Source organism: Takifugu flavidus, chromosome 16 (genome assembly GCF_003711565.1).
Source record: "Takifugu flavidus isolate HTHZ2018 chromosome 16, ASM371156v2, whole genome shotgun sequence".
Taxonomy (NCBI): Eukaryota; Metazoa; Chordata; class Actinopteri; order Tetraodontiformes; family Tetraodontidae; genus Takifugu; species Takifugu flavidus.
In genome coordinates, this window is record NC_079535.1 from 3,291,570 (window position 1) to 3,310,544 (window position 18,975).

General features: G+C 45.4%; 3 protein-coding genes across 4 annotated transcripts; 1 reads left to right on the forward strand and 2 right to left on the reverse strand.

Moving 5' to 3' along the window:
* Nucleotides 1–1,826: 1,826 nt before the first annotated feature.
* Nucleotides 1,827–4,594, forward strand: LOC130539935 (dual specificity protein phosphatase 23-like). 2 transcript variants are annotated; one of them, XM_057058712.1, is made up of 3 exons: nt 1,827–2,016; nt 2,420–2,696; nt 3,009–4,594. In XM_057058712.1, exons 2-3 carry the CDS (start codon nt 2,427–2,429, stop codon nt 3,192–3,194), a joined length of 456 nt encoding a protein of 151 aa, XP_056914692.1. In that variant the 5' UTR covers nt 1,827–2,016; nt 2,420–2,426; the 3' UTR covers nt 3,195–4,594. The 2 variants fall into 2 exon arrangements, with proteins under 2 accessions (XP_056914692.1, XP_056914693.1); XM_057058713.1 differs by lacking the exon at nt 1,827–2,016 and adding an exon at nt 2,191–2,352.
* Nucleotides 4,262–11,123, reverse strand: LOC130513021 (afadin-like). The gene is made up of 21 exons (XM_057011561.1): nt 11,001–11,123; nt 10,686–10,890; nt 10,508–10,614; nt 10,318–10,424; nt 10,158–10,219; nt 10,054–10,081; nt 9,751–10,009; nt 9,525–9,670; nt 9,299–9,393; nt 8,947–9,218; nt 8,675–8,818; nt 7,944–8,142; nt 7,407–7,489; nt 7,221–7,307; nt 7,049–7,114; nt 6,902–6,975; nt 6,519–6,637; nt 6,252–6,410; nt 6,096–6,172; nt 5,832–5,960; nt 4,262–5,751 (listed from the first exon to the last, which is right to left on the reverse strand). Exons 1-21 carry the CDS (start codon nt 11,094–11,096, stop codon nt 4,924–4,926), a joined length of 3,342 nt encoding a protein of 1,113 aa, XP_056867541.1. The 5' UTR covers nt 11,097–11,123; the 3' UTR covers nt 4,262–4,923.
* A 3,082-nt stretch (nt 11,124–14,205) lies between these two features.
* On the reverse strand, nt 14,206–18,459 carry txlnbb (taxilin beta b). The gene is made up of 10 exons (XM_057058632.1): nt 18,325–18,459; nt 16,667–16,910; nt 16,494–16,585; nt 16,186–16,356; nt 15,713–15,907; nt 15,507–15,626; nt 15,347–15,421; nt 15,174–15,266; nt 14,925–15,020; nt 14,206–14,724 (listed from the first exon to the last, which is right to left on the reverse strand). The coding sequence occupies exons 2-10, from the start codon at nt 16,896–16,898 to the stop codon at nt 14,269–14,271; spliced, it is 1,530 nt and encodes a 509-aa protein (XP_056914612.1). The 5' UTR covers nt 16,899–16,910; nt 18,325–18,459; the 3' UTR covers nt 14,206–14,268.
* Between the last annotated feature and the right edge of the window lie 516 nt (nt 18,460–18,975).

Below are 18,975 nucleotides of genomic sequence, written 5' to 3' on the forward strand. Positions count from 1 at the left end.
GAACCTCACGGGGGACTGCTACCTGTTCCGCCATCCTCACGTGGCATTCAATGACACACTCTTACGCTATTAAGCAATTTACCAAACTAGGTAGAACGAAACTGATCGAATTTAGATTTAGATCTAAACAGAATATATATTCTCTTCATACTAATGAGACAAATACTATAAAAGTGCATTGGAAGCTTACGCAGCACGAGTAACTCCTGGTTGGAACGCAGAATTGTAAAGCAGACAGTGAATCAGCCTCGCCCGCTCTGTTTTTCACCTATTTCCGCGGGAGGGGGCGCCATTGAGCTGAGTAAGCTTAAGTCACAAAACATACTTTTATTTTTTACCACTAAATAACAGGGTTACACTGAAAGATACAAAGAACTTTTTTCCAATAATTCCTGGATAAGTCAAAACTGGTGTTTTGTGAAAAGATAGCAAATGAATTGGAATATTTGTGTTGACGGACCCTGAATATTGACCACCAGCTCAGAGTCCAATTGCCATGACGCCGACGCAGGTGACGTCATCACTGGCGCGTCTCTCTGATTGGATAACCTGCCTGACGTTTATTAGCCACAGACGTCTCCTCTTCTGCCAACAGAATAGAATAGTTTTTTTATTATCCGGAACCAAGTGCAATAGAAAAATCTCCTTTGTCAGGGCACAACCTGCATCTGCATTTAATACACTATAAAACATACAAGTACCACAGAATCCCAAACACACTGGATGAGAAAATGCTTACATAAAAGAAAGAAAAGATCCACACGTGGCCTACAGGATTTGCTTTAGTTTCGAAAGCTGTCATGGTAGTTGGAATAGATTATTTTCTATAGATAACAGTCCTTGATAGTGGAACCTATGTGATCACCAGTGTTTGTCTTTCTATTAGCAAAATAACTCAGTTGTCTATGAATTTGAATGAAATTCTCTGGAAATGTTAAAAATGGGTCAATTAAGAGTTTGGAACATTTTGGTGATGTTCTGGATTCCAGAGGGACATTGACTTTTGACTTGCCAAAGATGTGAGGGTGACGAACAAAGACAAGGGGCTTGGATATGTAATTTCACAATGCATGGGGAAATGAGCTGCTTGTTTTTAAGTTTTAAGTTAAAGGAAGACGGCCCAGACGTCCCTCCGAGATCCTTCATTCTCTAATCATCGCCAATAATCTCAATCAACGATCACAACACACCAGGTTTTCTTACCTTCCTTTATTTTAATTGTACAGTGATTTTGTTTACCCTGACACCTCCTGCAGTGCACCGAGAACATATGCTACATTATTACTTTCATCACATTTCTCCTAAATAATAATTTGAACTAGGAGGACATACATGCCAAACCTTTTGACAAAGAAAAGTAGTATAATGAAGGGTGTGCCTACGGAGGCACTATCAATTATATCCTCCCAAAAAATCTACATGCATATCAGGAGCGTGGGGTGTATAGATCCGTTGTTCTACCTTCTCTAAGCTAAGAAACCAAAAGCTATTTAGTTAATAACTAATAACGTTAACCGCCTGAGGCTAGAAGCTTGGTGCCAATGAATAATAGGTTTAACATTCATAGGCTTTACATTACAAGATATGTTATCGATATTTTTAAAGCGTCTGCGGGGTTTATCACGAGTGACGTCAATGTTCCCGAATTATCACATCAGCCCTCGTTCCGCGGACTTCATGAATATTTAGAACTTCGGATATATGGACCAATAGGATGGCGGTTTTTAAAAATACATCAAGCCCGACCTCAGCGGACCAATTGCAAGACGGCTTCTTGAGAGTATTTCCGGTATCTGGGCCAATCAGATGGCGGTATTTTGAATATCTATATAATTACAGACGTCCGGCTGTGCAGAAAGCGGGGATGACGATTTAAAGAGTGTGTCCGTTTTAAGAAATTAGTGGCTAATTTTTTCTTCGGGAGTCCAAATGAGAATAATTAGTGCATTTCTCTCCTTTATAGACATTAAATTTGGTGGAGTTGAAACGGCACACTGCCCAAAAAAGGACTGTTAGGTAAGAAGTAGACCATATGCAATGAGTCTTTTCTTTTCTAGTTTTAAACCTAATGTTTTTTCTTCCACCGTAAACTATCGGTTTTCAGCTATTAGCAACACCCTACGTCTATAAATACGTATAGTTTCATACATATACGCAGGCGAGCGACTAATGGAATCTTTCTGATACGGAACTGTTCGCTTTATGACTCGGGTAGGAAGTGCTAGAATGCTATTTTATATTCAGCTTTAAGTGTTGGAGGTATGTTTGCCAGAAAAAACTGGGTGTAGTTGCGCTGTTGCGCCGAGCTTTTAATCTCCTGGTGAACAGTAACCGGGCGAGGCGGTACCGCAGGTATTTCTAACATATTACTGCAAATGTTTTGCCCGAAACGTAATGTGTCATTCTGATTTTCTTCCAGCCTGATCATGGCCTCTTCCCCTCCACATAATTTCTCCTGGGTGGAAAAAGGAAAGGTAGCCGGGTTAGCTTTGCCCAGGATGACCTCAGAATACCAGTTCCTGCTGGACAATGGGATCAAACACCTGGTTTGTCTTTGTGAAAGAAAGCCACCAAACTATGACACCTGTCCTCAACTAAAACTGCACCATATTAAAATAGTGGACTTCACCCCACCGTCGCCGAGCCAGATCGAAAGGTTTCTCAGTATCGTGGAAGACGCCAACTCCAAGGGAGAGGTAAGAATTCACCTGTGCTGAGCTTTGTGCTCAAGGCTGTAGAATAATTACAGCGGTGCTGGCAGCAGACCAGAGTTAAAAAGCTGGTTCAACTCATCAGACCTGTAAAGAAAACATTCATGTCTTCCACAAGCCCGTCTCTCTAAAAGTGGTTTAACATTAATATCAGCCTGAGTTTGTCTCCAAAGGCCCCACGCTCAAAGGTCTTTCTGTTAGAAACAATAGATTTTTATACCAGCTCTAACCTTGACGTCTTCCCTTAACTTACTTGATGTGCTGAGAGGAGTGAAGACGTGTTTTGTTCCTCTTCAGGGTGTGGCGGTTCACTGTATGCATGGTCACGGGAGAACCGGTACCATGCTGGCTTGTTACCTGGTGAAGACCCAGAAGATTTCTGGCATCGACGCCATCAAACGGATTCGCGAATTGAGACATGGCTCAATTGAAACGCATGACCAAGAGAAAGCTGTGGTCCAGTTCTACCAGCGCACAAAGTAGCGTCGCATACGTCTGGCTAACAGACTGGTAATTAATGGTGATTGTTTAAGCACTGGGCACTTAAGAAAAGACTTCATTAGCTTCCAAAATAATGGGACATAAGTTAAGAAACATAGACTTGACAGTGTTTTCCTTGATCTTGCATTGCCAGAATGTTTAAAAGTCTAAAGCTTTTGTTGATCACGATCACTTCTCTTGATTTTTCACTCTCAGTTTGACTTGTCTCATCTTCCTTCCTATTGTGATGATGAAACTGTAAAGTGCACAAATAGTGACAATGTGACTGTTTCTAAAGCCTTTTGCTGAGCGTTATCTTGTCTTTCTACAAAATTTTTTTGTTCTGCCTCGTTAGTCTGGAACACTGTGGATTATTCTCAGAAGATGTTTGTATCACCTTTTACCAGAGAATGCTTTCATTTGATTTTCAGTTTGGACTTGCAGGTTTATGTCTTCAACAACCCATCAGTTTTTTAATTTTAAATTGATCTTAGAGGTTTACTTGGTCTTGGAACTGAAGTGTTCCAGCTCTTGCCTATAAGTGTCGAAGCTATATTTTAACTCAAAGGGACAAGGCTATGTCTATTTTTTGCTCCCGGAGATGCCTGCTCAGTTGCAGAAGCACTGCACTAAAGCTTTACACTTCGTGTCTCGGGTAACATTTGGGAGGCGTTGTTGACATCATAAATACACTTGTATGTTTCCACCTCTTCTTAAGATCATTTCAATGTAGAATGAAGATTCTTAGAAGGATTAAGACATCAGAAACTCACAATCCAGAGGCTTTTCTGTGAAGTAAATGTCTTTCAGAGTCTGCAAATGACCGATTTTGGTAACTAAATTGATGTCAACCTATCTGAAGAGAAATAAGTAGTAGTTCTCGCGTGGCCCTGAAGGGGGTGCTGTCGGCCTTCTCGCTGTCTACACATTACCAGCGGGGAAACATCGGCAGAGGAGAAAAGGATACCGCAAGAAACTTCAATTTAAGTTAATTAAACCTTATAAACCTTATACTAAGTCGGTGACATTATGGATTTTGTCGGGATGTTTTACAAGAGTGACAAATGATGTGTTGTTTAGCTTTGCGCTAAATGCACTTTATTGTAACAGGAAATACAAAAAAATAATTTCCATCTGTAACATTGGCACTACAGTCGTTTGTACTTCTCAGCTATACTTTGTGCCACCTCCTTAGTCATAAAGTAGTTATAAAGATTATGTATAAACCCCACTTCTGAGGTTTGTGTTCAGGAGGCTTGAACCTTCATTTCTGCACTGGACACCCAAGAAAAGAGACTCTGACGCACTCTGAACGTGAGCTTTTCAGGCGTTGACACTCTGGTTCTGCAAATGAACAAATTGTTATCATTTAGTTAATAAAAGATGAAACTTATTTAACTTCATTTTCCTGCACAGTTGTCATGTTCAGACTTACTTGTTTGCTGCCATGTTGACATGAATTGACCCACTTTGTTCTGTCATGGAATGATATTAAGATTTTGAGGCTTCTGTGCCTGCGTGAAGATGAATGAAAAGACAAAACTAAGGATTACCCGTCTTGGCTTTGTTGTCACTTTGGGAGAGACGAGGTCGTGATTGCTCTTCCATCCTTTTCGGGTCAATGGTGACATTTGCAGCAGAGCTTTTCGCCATCTTCATCAAGGTAAAAGAAAGAAAATTGGATTAAATGCTATTTCAGAGACAAACAGTGGGATTCTGTGTAATACGTCAATTAGGAAGAACTTGCTTGAGTTCGTCTCTCCATTTGGTTAATGGCCAACATTGTGTCGAGGTCCTCATCTTCCTCCTCTTCATCATCATCTCTTCTCTTCTGAATCTCCTGCAGCCGTTTCTGAAACTGCCACTCCAGGCTGAGCCTTCGGAGCCGGTCATTCTCCTCCAGCGTGAGCTCCTCCTTAACCTGGAGCCTCTGCACCTCCTGCTCCAGGCGCTCCGTCTCAAACAGCTCCTTCTCCTTCTCTATTTGTCCCTGGGCCTCCTTCCCCTTCCAGCGATCGGACCCCAGCTCTGGGTGGGTCTTTGGGCGGTGCCCCTGTTGAGCTGGAGGATCTTGGAAGGAGACGTGTTTAGTTGGAGTGAAGCCGTCTTCCAGGGTGCTGGTTCTTAGCTGCAGCGGTGAAAGTGAGGACTGAGGGGGCTTCTTGTTTGCAGGGGTGGGACAGGCATAAATGTCATGGGCTGGGTGTGGAGGACTCAGAACATTTCTGTTTACCGGAAAGTTCTGGTTGATTCTGATGGTCTGATGGTTTGTTGGGGTTTTCACTGCTCTGGTCAGAGGGATGTCTATGCGTTTGGGCTGGTTTGATGGGGTCTGCTGTTGGGAAAGGGGAGTCCTCCAGACGGCAGCAGCACTCAGACGGCTGCTCCTCGGTTCCTCGGTAGGAGAAGAGCCATCTGACAGGATATTATGAGCAGAGGAACTGGAGCGAATTGGGAAAGATGAATCATGGATCCTGGTTTGTTTTCCACGCCGATCATTCTGCTCCCATAAATTCTGACTTTTGTCCAGGTACAAGCTCTCCTGGGACATCGCCTGGCGCTAGTGAAAGCAGATATGTTATTTTCAATGATACTGGAGGGTCTACATCTCCGTGGGTTAGCAATTTAATCACTACTCACCATTGAGGATTTTTGAGAGGAACATTGAAGATTTAAAAAAGTCGATGTTTGATGCACTTGACTGGATTTTGGTTGGTTCTTCTCTTGCGATTTAAGGGTGGGAAGTGTCAAATATTCTCTGGGAAATGTCTGAAAACATACAGAACAGCACAGAATCAGGTTATCTCTCGCTTCATGATGTGTAATAACAATCTTTATGTGTAATTTCTGTGGGCGTGATATGAAGAGTGTTACCACAGTTTGATGAGAATCATAACCTCTTACATTGGTACAAAGGTTGAGACTGGAGACGGCTGAAATGTTTTTTCCTTCTATTTGCTCAGTTCTGTCTTCAAAACATTCTGAAATAGGGAGAAATTAAACATTTAATGTCAAAATACGCACTGTTGGTCCCTAGCAGAGTAATGGAAGATTATCCACCTGTAATATTGGGGTGGGAACGATAAAGTTGTCTGTTCCTCTGCATTAACTGTTCTTTCTTCCTCCTGCTGTTTCCATGGAGATGTTCTAAGCACTGTGGATTCAGACTGTGCAGCATGAAGGCTGTACTTTTTGGATTAACATAGCCTTCCCCACCTCCTGAAAGAAGCAAAGGTCATTTAGTCACAAAGAGTAGAAAAGGATGTAAAAAAAAAAAAAAAAAACCCACAAAAAACAGAAAATGATGGTTGAACACGTTGCATTTACCTGAATTTTGTTCTGATGTGTGTTCGCTCAGCAGAGGCCCCAGACCGTGGTGACTTGCTGCAAACTTTGCAACCTTTAAGGTCACAACTGGGCCAGTTTTCATCATAATGGCAGCTGCCCTGAATAAGAGGAAAAAAATTGCTTTCAAAATCAAATCCTCACTTTGTTTCATCCTTCAGAAACTCGTTATGAGCACAAAGAGAGAAACTGCCGAGAGAATAAATACAGGCAGACCTTTAACAGCAAGGCTACCTGACAATTGAAACACCGCAATAAAAATACGGCAGCGCCCAACACTGAGGCTGACGCGTCTCAAGCGCCCCCTGCTGGTAGGTGGGAGAATAACTACTCAGCAATTCACGAAACCTGCCACTTGTTTCTACCTTTCTTGGCTGATTCCGACCAGGCTGTGACCATCAACACTCAACAGCTGATCCCCAGCTGTCAACCTGCCGTTCTGGAATACAGGAGAGAATATGATTACAGTGATTTCTAAGCTTCCATTGTGATTTCTAAGCTTCAGGCCTTACCCTCTCACCCGGTCCCCCCTTGACAATCGATTTGATGTAAATTCCCAGGTGATCTTGGCCTGCTCCCTGAGCCATCAACAGACAAGGGCCACGATTAGAGGTACGGTTGTTTTGTTGTTGTGACTATTAATATTTGCAGAATTCCACCTCCTGGCACATTTGAGGCGCTCACCTTGGCAGCAACGATGCTGATCCCCATTCCACTGTTGAGAGGTTTGTTCAGTGTCACGGGTACGACCTCAGGCTCTGCCTGTTCCACCTATTTAAAACAAACCATAATAAATCACAGATGCTCACACGTGTCACTCATGTCTCTTATCACACACTGGAATAAGGGAATAGTTTGTTCTGGACTTACTGTGCACGGTGCAGATGTTGATTTAGGGAAGTGCACGGTCCAGATCCCCTCTGAGTTTGTCTGAACTGTTAGAGAACAAAGACCTGAGGAGAGAAACAGCTGCTCGTGGATCTGTAAAATACAGTTTTTGTTCTGTCTGAAATCACGTCCTTTATGAAAAGAATTTAGCCGAAAATTCCAATGTCCCCTTTTCCCCCAACCAGCAACTTAAGAGCTGTTTTTGTGGCTTTTTATCAAGATTTTTGGGAAAAAACAACCCAAAATAATAATAATCTAAATAATCTAAATTTGGATTCCTGTTGGGAAAATCATCTGTTCCCAGGAAAGTTATGACTGTGTTTTCCCGAAACAATGTAGAGATGATGTTCCCTCAATAATCTGTGTAATTAAATTGCCTAATCAGTGAATCTCAGAGCCTGTGATTGATTATTCAAGCTACATCTTTCTCCCAGACCGATGCTGAACTCTCTGGACCTTCCAAAGGTGGCTCGACCCTCCTGAAACAGTCAATATTCACTGAGTCATGTTTTCGCTCACCTTTCTGGGAGACTGGTTCCAGGAACTGCAGAAGTCCTGGTGGGATTCCTGTCATGGTGTCACAGGAGAATCCTCCCTCGGGCAGCAGGAACGGCAGGCGAAGGTCGAGGCTCTCCTCCAGCTGGACGTCCCACCCTTCGCTCCGGATCAGCTGGTCTGCAGAGGCCTCGGCTGCTGCCGCCACGGCCTCGATCAGCTCCTGCAGCCGCGGTGAGACAAAGGAAACAACCAGTCGGTTTCACCCAGACGAGCTGTTGTCTGCTTGGCCTACTTCATCAGTTACCTCCACAGTGTCACTCAACTGTGTGAGTTTACACAGGCACAGACATGGTGATTATCTGCTCATGAATATTTATGCAATTGTGCTGAACAATGGCTAATTCTGCTCGAGCGCTAATGAGGATGAGCTTTAACTTGTCAACTCAAAAACAAGCAAACGCATCGTTTTACAGTTTCTTGGTTTGACTCATGTTTTTCTTGGGAATTTAAAAAAAAGCACAGCTTGAAATGTGTTTACGGGTTAATAATAGAATTACATTTTCATTTTCCAGAGACTTGTTTTTCTGTTTTGGGTAGAATTGTGATGTTTAAAGAGGCATTTGCAGCCTCAGTTCACAGAAGGCACCCATGGCTTCTCATCACCATCCCTAAACTCTGAAGTGCTTCTCTTCTGTGGCCTGCTGATGCTCTGAGTTCCAGCCCCTGCTGGAGGGTATGAGGGCAGGACTCACCGGGGGGATGTGAGGCTCATTGTTGGCGTAGAGGTAACCAGCGAGCAACGCGCGGAGCTGCAGCGAGTTCAGCTTGAAGCAGGAGTTCTGGATGTCCTTCGCGTCTTTGACAGAGTACTTGCTCATGGTGAGGAGCGAGGTTGCCTGAAACCGATCGGGTTAAACAAACGTTAGCAGCTTGTACATCCAGATGCGACGTGAAAGCTTTGAAGGTAGAGCGCGACTATAATGCTATTTCAGAGACGCTCCACCATCGTTGGCGTAGACGTGACCTGGATTATGTGTCCGAGGTGGCAGTGAGCAGCCAGCTCCAGGCCCTGCCGCTCCGCCCAGGCCTCGATGGCCACCAGCCTGTGCCGGAGCGCGGCTCCCCAGTAGTAGGAGCGCAGGCCTGACGCGCCGGCCCGCGGGTTCACCAGCTGGTTGAAAATCCAAGCGCTGATAAAATGGAAGAGCTGAGAGAAGAGCTGTATGGTGAGGGCGGGGTTGACCCGGCAACGGCGCAAAAGGGACATGGAGTTCACCAAGGTGTTCAGCACCGTCTCTGCAAGAGGCAGCGCAGTCTGCGTCTGAGCGAGGGAGCGTGTGGAGCAGGGAGAAGGCAGCTAACGCTTTTGACTTTACCGATGCCAAGTGGCAGCGAGCCGTGCTGCTCGGGATCCACCAGGAACGTGGGCAGGTGACTCCTCAGCGCGTTCTGCAGACACCGCACCAGACAGCTGCAGGAAGCCAAAAGCATTTATATCCTGTCTTTGGATCAGACGCGCTCAATATGATGCTGAGCTGACGTGCACACGCCAGCCGCATCTTCTGCAGGGTCTGAAAGAGCTGCTGAAGGTTTGGTGCATACCTGTAAGCGCTGTGCACCAGGTGGGACAGATCCAGCTGACTCTGCCGCGTCAGCGGGCTCAGCTCGGTATCGTGCTTGAGGAAGTTGAGCAGTTCGGAGGCGTTGGCCATCCAAAAGGCCAGAGTGCCGGCGATGGCCTGCTGGCCCTGCGAGGCAAATCCAGATCCAGAGTAAGAACGAACCGCTCCACACTCACTGATTCGCGCTGGATTTTCTGGTCCCTTGCCTGGATGACCTCCCGCATCATGGCCACCATTTTGTTGGTGATCCGGGTCACCCGGTGCGATGGCCCTCTGACCTGGGCACCCCGTCTGTGGTGCTGCTGCAGAGCGAACCGCCCGGCGGCGTAAAGGATGTAGGCAGGCAACAGTCTGCAGGGAAGCGAGGAGCTGCTGGGGGAACTGATGACGGCAGACAGGACGGCGTCCTCAGCTGCCACAGAGACACAGTCAGGCGGGACGAGGCCCAGGGCGGCCGACTCAAAGCTTTATACTCACATTTGTCGCAGAATTCAATTTGAATTGGTAACTGAGGGGAAGCATCAGGGCGGAGGCCCCCTGTGAGAATCACATTTGAATTTCAGAGAGTTCGTCTTTGGATTTCTCCTCATTTTTGGAGCTTTTCTAAACTCACCCAGGATTTGCTGCTGTTCCTTCTCCCCGCTGAGCTTCTTCACTCCAGCCTTCTTGGTCGTCCTGCACAGCAAAAGGATGCACATTATTCAGCCGGTTCCTCAGGCCTGAAGCCAAAAGTCTGGAGAGTCCAAACTCATAACGTGGATATTTTGTTTTACTCGGCTTCGTCTCCTGAATCCTGGTGGGAGGCTTTATTTTTGTTCTTCTTCTCTTTCCTCGACAGCGTCCTCTTGAAGCTTTGGATCACACCTCCTTTGTCCTTCTCCTGAAAGTTTTCCTTTGTTTTAAACACACACGCTCAAAACACCATGAACTAGATCAATGCGGAGGGACCGAAGGCTTCTTTACCTCCAGACGGTCCTTGTCAGTCTTCAGCATGAAGCGTCCCTCTCTGTTGTCCGTGGTCCAGTTTAACTGCACAGCTAAAGGCTTCTCATCCAGATCCAGTTTACGCTCTTTATCCCACAGAAGCAATTGTAATCATTAGAAACCATTGGTTCCCATGGTTACAGGCACGTCTCCTCACCTGTTGGATTATCTTTGCTCTTGTGGATCTCGTACAGCGAATGGTTTCCCATCGGCACCTTCACGTTGGGCCTGAACTTCTCTGAGAGCATCTCGATGACCTCGCGGGTTGAAGAGCTGCTGCAAACACGCAGACATTTCGTGGCCACGTTTCCGCCATCCTGATCCTCAAAGTAGAAGCGCATCACGCCGTGAAACTCCAGGCGCTGCCGGCGAACACAGACGCGGCTTTAATTCGGGAACTTTGGGAAGACTTTGGGAGGACAGAGACATGAACAGAGAAGCTTGATGGTTCTGGCGTCTGCAGGCGACTCACCTCATCGGGCTGACTGATTTCAAACAGGTCCAGGCGCTTGTTGTTCCACTGTCTGATGACTTGGGCTAATTTCTCTCTCTCTTGCTCTTCTGGCATCTTCTCCCCTCAGTTAAACTCAGACTAACCCGGCGGTCCTGCAGGGAATGAGGGGCAGGAACGTCCTCAGATGAATTAAATGTCCCTGTGCGGCGGGACCCCGTCCCCTCGTTCATTGTAACTATTGTGCAGTCAGTTCTTAAACATAATTGCCAGCGCCCCCCCCCCCCCTTCCCTCACATTTACCAGGTCAGTGGACTTTGGTTATGTGAAGTAAACAGTTTCCTGATCATATATCAGTCGCGGGCTGATGGTAGGTGTGTCCCCCTCCCTTCATGTCATCTTTCATGAGGAAAAGGGCCGATCCTGATGTGTGCTGGTGCATCTTGGTGTTTTTATATACATCATTGAGCCTCCCTGCTGAATCCAGCAGGCATCAGGACCTTTAACTACAGAGCCACTCGTCCTCCTTCCCTCATATAGTCACGCCTAAGGGGATCTCCTGCATACCAGCGATTTGCTACACAGTTTAGTCCCCACACTCAGTCACAGTGTATGTAGGACAGCTTTTGTTGGCTTCTCTGAAGCATTCTGGGTTAACAGACAATGGCACAAAAGCCTGATAAAGACCAACGTTTAATTAGATATACGGTTGTTTTGTTGCTCTTTTCTAATTTAAAAAAGCACAATGGAGGGTTTTGTTGTCTGGACTGAGATGTTTTAAAGTCTTTTTCTAACATAACAGACTTTATAATCGAATGTGAGAAATGAGTGCACACCAGCGTCCTTTGGAAAGAGCAATAAAAGGGGAAAGATCTTAAAAAAGCAATCCAATCAAAACGATGCATCTTATGTCGGTAGTAAAGGAATCCTGTGAGTCTATTAAATAAATAATGATTAGCTCTTCCTCCACATTCATCTCTTTGTTCTAGTGTTTATTTCTGTAACAGCAGCTTCACCCCATCACTCCCTCCTTCATTCTAAGAGCAGATTATGGGCTGTTTTATTTCTGTAATCCATCAGTTAATTGTGACCACAATGGTAAAAAAGACTCTCATCTCTGTGCCAAACTGAATCAACCGTAAAAAAAAAAAAAGTGTAATCATATAATTTTTTTTAAAAAAAGGGGAAATAAATCATCTATTTTTGTAGCTGCTATATTTTCTAGGGATCTGTGTCTATTTAGAGGTAAGAAAATGAGATGATTTAACCAAATTTTCCTTCATTAAGGCCTCTTGGTGCAGCCTCTTGGAAGCATCTGTTTTGGAATAAATATACTCCTACATGGAGTTCTCTAAAGAGCTTTTTATGGCTTATGTGCTTTTTTACATACATGTACGGGCATCTGAGTGATGTACGGTTTCTGGCTTAGATGCTGCTTGTTGCACAACTAAATTGAGCCTTTTTGTTCAGAAAACCTCTTTATTACATGTATTTTTACATTTTCCTTTGTTACTTGGGACATAGAAGATTCTTCTGTAATATTATAATATATATAATATATAATATAAATCCATTGAAGACAATTACCAGCTGCCAGTGCTGTCCAGTGTGGGTGGGGGTGTTTGGGAGACTTCCACCCTCACTGTGCTGATACATTTTATCAGCTGCAGTGCATTTTATCAGACAAATGCACTGCAGCTGAATGTGGGAAAACAGCGCCCTCCCATGTTCACTCAGCAAAACGTCACCTCCCAGCTGAGAAGCAGCAAACAAAGACACCCGACTTACCAGCCGGTGATGTGGGCGTCACACCCAGTCAGGATTGATTTTAGTCTGTGTGAGCTCCTACATCTGGATTTATTTTCTTTTCTTCACCAGGAAGCATCAGCCATCTTTATTTGAATAATAATACTTGGAAAATTCCCTTTGTTAATTTTTTTTTTGCTCTTTCTTTCATTTCTTTCATCCAGGTAATCACAACTTTGACCAGAGACGCTACGTCCGGGCGCCACGCCCCTGACCCTCAGAGTGCTGCAGAGTTTGACCTCTGGCCTTCCTGCCAGGGCAGCATGTGTTCCTGACAGGCAAACAAAACCATCACCACTTCAGCTGAGTGTTCGTCCAAACACCTCTAAAAAAGAAGAGTTCTTGCAGATTTTAAAAACATTTAAATGAACAAATTTCAGTGCCTTTTTTTTAACCGTATTTTACTACTGCTCAGGAGAAATGTGGCTAACACCAGCAAGATTTTGGTTTTGCTTTTTATCTTTTACTTTTATCACCTCTCTAGAAACCGAACAGCAATGAAAACAGAAGACAACAGCTTCCCTCCATCAAACATTAATTTAAACGAGTCAATCCCTCTCTGCTGTTCTGGTACCAGTGGGAAAGGTTTCTGGAACAGGTTTTAACTGGTTCTGTCTGTCCAGTAGCTGAACACTCAGTTGGATCTCTTCAAACTAGTGTTATCGCCCCCTATCGGTCAGATCAGGACGAAATGAAGATTTACTGAATGGGGAGATGGAGATAGCGCACGTTAAAAAAACCAACATGAAATATCTTCAGCCTCCTTTTTTCCTCTTCACAATAGCCGCTTAACTCTGAGCTTCAGCAGCACATGTTTCTGCAGCAGTAAGATGAGTAAAAACATCCACAGCTTCTGCTCCAAACCTGTGCAGGTCTGCTTCAATCAGGCCCAGCAGAGATTGATTCTGTATGATCAACTCCTGAAGAGCCTGCGGGAGGTTTAAAAAGGCGGGACCTGCTTTAATGTTTTGGCAGCAGCGACTCCACGGCGTGCAGAGCTCTAGCCACCTTCTCGGCCTGCTGCAGCAGAGCTTTACAGCTCGAGTTAAAGCCGTGAGAGCGCTCACACAGAGACGGAGCTCCAGCAGCCATCTGCAGCTGAGGTAGTTACGGTCTCGTGTGAGATCAACTGTCCTCATCAGAGCACTCCGGACTTGTAAAGTCCACGGATGGTGTTTGCCATCAAATTGGCTTGTTGGGTGTTGTTGTTGTTGTTGTTGTTGTTGTTGTTGTGGTGGTGGTGGTGAATGATGAATGTGGGAGCTGGAATAAATTGGTTAAAGAAGAGGATGCAAATGTTAATTATACAGTGATCAAGTCTGAAAATATTCCATTTTAAATTAAGATTTGACACTAAATTGCGTTCATATTCTCACATTTCTGATCAGTTGTGTATAAATGGAGTTAAAAACCAGGAGAGTTTGTTTGTTGTTGTTTTTTATTGGTCTGGCTCATCTGAAGCTGGCGCGGTTTCACAGTAGAGTTAATCGACAGACTCCATTTCTAATTCTCTCTGTTTCTGGAATCCCTCGTCTTCCTGGATCTCCTCTGTGCCGCTGTGCTCTGTGTCCTGGGCGCCGTGGAGGAGCTGCTGTGATTGGCTGGGGGCTGTTTCTGCAGGCAGGACGTGAGAGACTGTGAACGAGCTGGCGATCTCCTTCAGACGGGCCTGCTCGGCCTTCAGTTTGACCAGCTCTCTGGCCAGCGGAGTCTCCGGTGTGGACGCTCCAGCGGGAGCTGCAGGATTCTGGACCGGGTTGTCCTGAGGAGCTTCGGGGGTCTCCCCCTCCTCCTCTGCTGCCTCGCTGCCCGGTTGAGGCGCGGCCTTCTGCAGCTTTTCATAAAGGCTCTTCCTCTCGTCTTGCAAAGCTCGGCACAGATTCTCGAGCTTCTGGGTCTTGACGGTGACAAGCTCAAACTCTTTCTCTTTTATCGCTTTCTAGAAATTATAAAAACACAGACGCAGGTAAAAACAGCTTTGATCAACTTCACCTGGTTATTGTTATGTTGCCCTTTATGTAATATAAATAAACATGTTTTGTTCTTTAAGTCCACACAACAGCAGTAAATTTCTCTCCACATTTCCGAGCACATTTTGATAAATCTCAGCATCTTCCAGGACACTTTCATCCCTCTTACATCTGCCACCATGTCGATCAGACTCTTGTTGCATCCGTCAAAGCGAGTCTTCCAGGAGTGACACTCTCTCTCCATCTTCTTCATTTTCTTAGCCATCTGAGCGACAAGCAAAAACAGGCACAACACATCAAACCCCATCTTAAAATAGGCTCCTCCAGTCTGCATATTAATCTCATGGGATTTTTTTCCCTCTCAGTCCTTTTTTTAGTCTTCCCACTGGCATCAAATATCCTGTGAACACGTTCTCACTTTGTCCATGTCCTGTTTGAAGCTGCTGTAGACGCTGTTACTCTTTGAAACGGTTCCCTGGATTTCATCAAACTTCTGGGAGTACATGTCAAGCTGAGCAGAAACGGTAGAAGAAGACATTAGCTACACCTCCAGGAAAGGAGAAAGTCTCCAGCGTGGCTCCATATCAGTACCTGGATCTTCATATCAGCCTCCTGCTCCTTTATGAGCTTCACCTGCATCTTATACTCCGACACCTGTTTGAGCATCTGTGGAATCATGATGAGATGGTTGCAGGAACATGAGCGTCCTGGGACTAGAACCACAAACATGCTGCTGAAAAGCTCACGCTACCAGGTCTTTCTCCAGCCTGTGCTTCTCCTCAGCCTCCTTCAGAATCATGTTTGCTTGCGTGATTTTGGTCTCCAGCAGCTTCTCTTTCAGATCTCTGTGTTTGAAGACCTTCTCCAAGTTCTGGAAAACAGTTGGGTCAAACCTTTGACCATTAAAAATAAAACCCCACCGTTTTGCTGGCGTCGAGCACGCGATGGGTTCAATACCGCCTCTCGCTGGTCATATTTTGAAATAAGCTCCTTCAGCTTCTCGGCCAGGGCGCCGTTCTCCTGGCACAGCTTGGTGTTCCTGTTGCTGTGCTCCTCAATCTGGGCCTGGATGTCGCTCAGCGTCCCCTGGAAGTGAGTGGTGATCTCTTTCCTCTTCAGGTCGTCCTCTCTGCACCTCTGCAGCGTCTCCTCCTGTCACTCAGGAGGAAGATTCTGGTTAACACCATTTTTCCAGCCCGAACGCGAACTGAGCTCTTTAAATCTTTTCGTTTTTGTGACAACATTTGGGGTCACGACATGAATTGGGGGTGTGATGTTCTCAAAGGTCACAGCAGCTGAGCTTTAATGCCAGCTGATGTCACCTCCCGCCGAGCACAACATATGTTTACAACACCTGACGCCCCAAAAAGTCAACATATGGGGCCGTTTCAGCGGCTGTGATGGGGGGGCGGCTGCAGCAGCAGAGCTACCTTCAAGGTCTTGTTGTGTCTCTGCAGCTCTCGACACAGCCCCTCCAGTTTGCTGCGGGCCAGCACGGCCCGGCTGTGCTCGCTCTGCAGCTGATCCTTCTCCTTCATCACTTGGAGCAGCTTCTTCTGCAGAACCTTTAGCTGCTTCTGGTCGCTCCGGTGCTCCTCCAGCTGCAAAAAATGGGACATTTTGATGATTGTGCACGAGAGAACATCAGCTGTTTTGTAGAAAAACAATATTTTCTCTTGTATTTCTCTTCATGTTGTTGCTGATTTCTTCAGAATATCCGATCCGCGTTCCAGCTCACCAGCTCGGCGTGTTTCTTGATGATGGCCTCCAGTTTCTGCTCCGGAGTGCTGAGTTTGTGCAGACTCTGCATCAGCAGCATGGCCTCCTTCCCTGAAGGTTAAACGTCAGGCATCAGCGCAGGACAGAGGTCCAGTCCAAAATCCATTAAAACACAATGAAAACAAAGCAAACCTAAATTCTTGAGCATCTTCTTCTCCAGTTTCTGCTCCCTGCGGGTATCTGCCTCTTTGACGGAGGTGACCTTGGCGTCCTCTGGCTCTGCGGGGATCTCATCAGCCTGGTAGGTGCTAATGATGTCCTCCAGCTGCTGGGACAGGTCCTCTGTCAGGTCAATTTTATGACCCGGGAGTGGAGACGCCTCTGGATCTGAGGGTGCAGGACTGCTCTCCTGTAGGGTTTCCATTATCCCGAGTTGCTGCACAAACACAAGCACATATATGACCTCCTTCAATCTTTACATCAGTTCAGTTCTTAATCCACCTTAATGACTGATATATACACAAAAGCAAAGAGTAGACGTTCATGCTGTAAGAATATGTCTTTTTGTGCTCAGGAGGTTTGCAGAGGTGGTGGAGGGGAGGAGGTGAGATGCTGCCAGAAGTGGACCCAGGAAAATTATGGGAGGGAGGGATGCAGGAGCCCTATTAAAGGAACCAGGCTCTGACCAGTTTGCAGTGTAGGGAGAGAGGATGGAACACAAGGCTCTTCCCTGTGTGCAGGGTGGAACAAGGAGCTTTATGGGAAGCTCAACAACTCGCCTGTTGAGGGACCGGGGGCTGAGGGGGAAAGCGCTCTATAAAGCCGCCAGAGAGCTGCCAGAGGGAGCAGAGACATGAGCTTCTGGCCATGGATGAGGACGCGATATGGGAGCTAGCACCTGCAGAGCAAGACTAGCTGTGGGGAGTGACTGGAAGGGTGACTGGTCACAGCCCCACTGCCTGGAGATGTTCCAGGATAAGGGGTCAAACATCAGCGAATAGGGGTCTCCAGCTGATGACCCCACAGCTATCACTCTGGAGAAGGGCGCGGGGCCTTCAGGCAAAGCAGGGGATACCAGCTACCTGGTTTCATTTATTTGTAGTGAGTTTGCAAATTCCAGCTTTGCTTTTAGAACCAACATTATGGCACATTAATATCATGTCTTGTCTGAAGGAATATTTCACATGCTTCACAATTCAAAGGTGTAAAACTGAGTAAAACACATGTTTGTGGGTGCTTGTGTGTGTGTGTGTGTGGGGGGGGGGGGGGTTAGATACACGTGTATAAATATGTAAAACTGCTGAGAAGCTTATTCGCATGCTGCAGAAACTGTTGCACCGGCTCAAATCTGTTTACGTGCATGAAATGCGTGCAGCGTTTACAGGCAGAGGAGATGGCACCTGTTCCAGACCCCTCACGCTATTTTAGGAACTTCTTAATATGGGCAAGATATTTATTTATTTCTAATGGACTCTTATTGATGCCGCCGGTGTCAAAAGCTGCTTTTCTAAAAACATGTCAGCGTTATGTAAGAGATCCCAACTTCAAACTGAAAAACAACTATAAATACACAACAGTGGGAAATATTGACATCTTCTCTATCTAAAGAGAAGTGGTGCATACATAAATGCTAAATAAATAAGTAGGAGTGCTGCTTGTTTCCTCAGAATTTTCCGTGTTGTTGGGTGACACAAGGAAGTTAATTTAATATTACAGCAGTACAGATTTTCAAAAACTCCCACACACAGTGACTAAATTAGTAAGTGGAGTTAAAGTAGTATAACATTTATACAGTAAAGGAGCAAAAAATGCCTGAAAAAGCAGAACAACGAGCAAAAACTGGATCTTACCAGGACCAAAGGGCTGGAGAGGGACAATGAAGAGTGTTGAGGGGGCTTTTGGAGAGACTGCCAGCAAAGATACAACAGCTGTGACAAGACCAGCTCAAAATAAACCAGAGACTAATTCTGAGGAAGGAGAGGGTGTCTCTGACTGTCCAGGAATCAGCCCTCCATTTGAACACCGCTAAGTCCTCTGCTACTTTAAATGCATAAACACATGTAGATATCATTCTTGAATGGGGATTGTTGCTAACAATCATTTAACTGTTTAAACAATGGTATCTTACGCAGTTGAGTGTGAGCAACAGAGTGATTGGCCAGAATTAGACAGGACTGCCTCCTCAACCCAGGGATACTGTTGTAGATTCAGAGTGATTCCCTGACCCAATTTATTCTGAACACATTCAGGATTCACTTCACGCATGTTGCTCCCAGAAAACGGCTGAATATATTATCCACAAGGTTAAAACTATTTTTGGAATTCTTCTTTGTTGCGGCTGCAGTAATCACTTTGCACCAGCGGGTGTCACTGGTGAGTCCTTTGAGTTCTAGCGCTGAAGTTTTTTTTGCTTAGTTTTCAAAAATTATTATTATTTTAATCAAGAACATTGTTTTTCTTCCACGAAAATAAGACACGATGTAGTCTGGAACCCTGTGAAA

Bases quoted from the DNA above. Each gene is read 5' to 3' on its own strand.
- LOC130539935 (XM_057058712.1), top strand. From the start codon at position 2,427: ATGGCCTCTTCCCCTCCACATAATTTCTCCTGGGTGGAAAAAGGAAAG. The intron at 2,697-3,008 runs GTAAGAATTCAC...GTTCCTCTTCAG, and splicing joins ACGCCAACTCCAAGGGAGAG to GGTGTGGCGGTTCACTGTAT.
- LOC130513021 (XM_057011561.1), bottom strand. From the start codon at position 11,096: ATGCCAGAAGAGCAAGAGAGAGAGAAATTAGCCCAAGTCATCAGACAG. The intron at 9,394-9,524 runs GTATGCACCAAA...GGCTTCCTGCAG, and splicing joins CTGGTGCACAGCGCTTACAG to CTGTCTGGTGCGGTGTCTGC. The intron at 6,976-7,048 runs GTAAGGCCTGAA...CCTGTATTCCAG, and splicing joins AGGGGGGACCGGGTGAGAGG to AACGGCAGGTTGACAGCTGG.
- txlnbb (XM_057058632.1), bottom strand. From the start codon at position 16,898: ATGGAAACCCTACAGGAGAGCAGTCCTGCACCCTCAGATCCAGAGGCG. The intron at 15,627-15,712 runs GTATTGAACCCA...ACTGTTTTCCAG, and splicing joins AATATGACCAGCGAGAGGCG to AACTTGGAGAAGGTCTTCAA. The intron at 15,267-15,346 runs GTACTGATATGG...GTTTCTGCTCAG, and splicing joins AGGCTGATATGAAGATCCAG to CTTGACATGTACTCCCAGAA.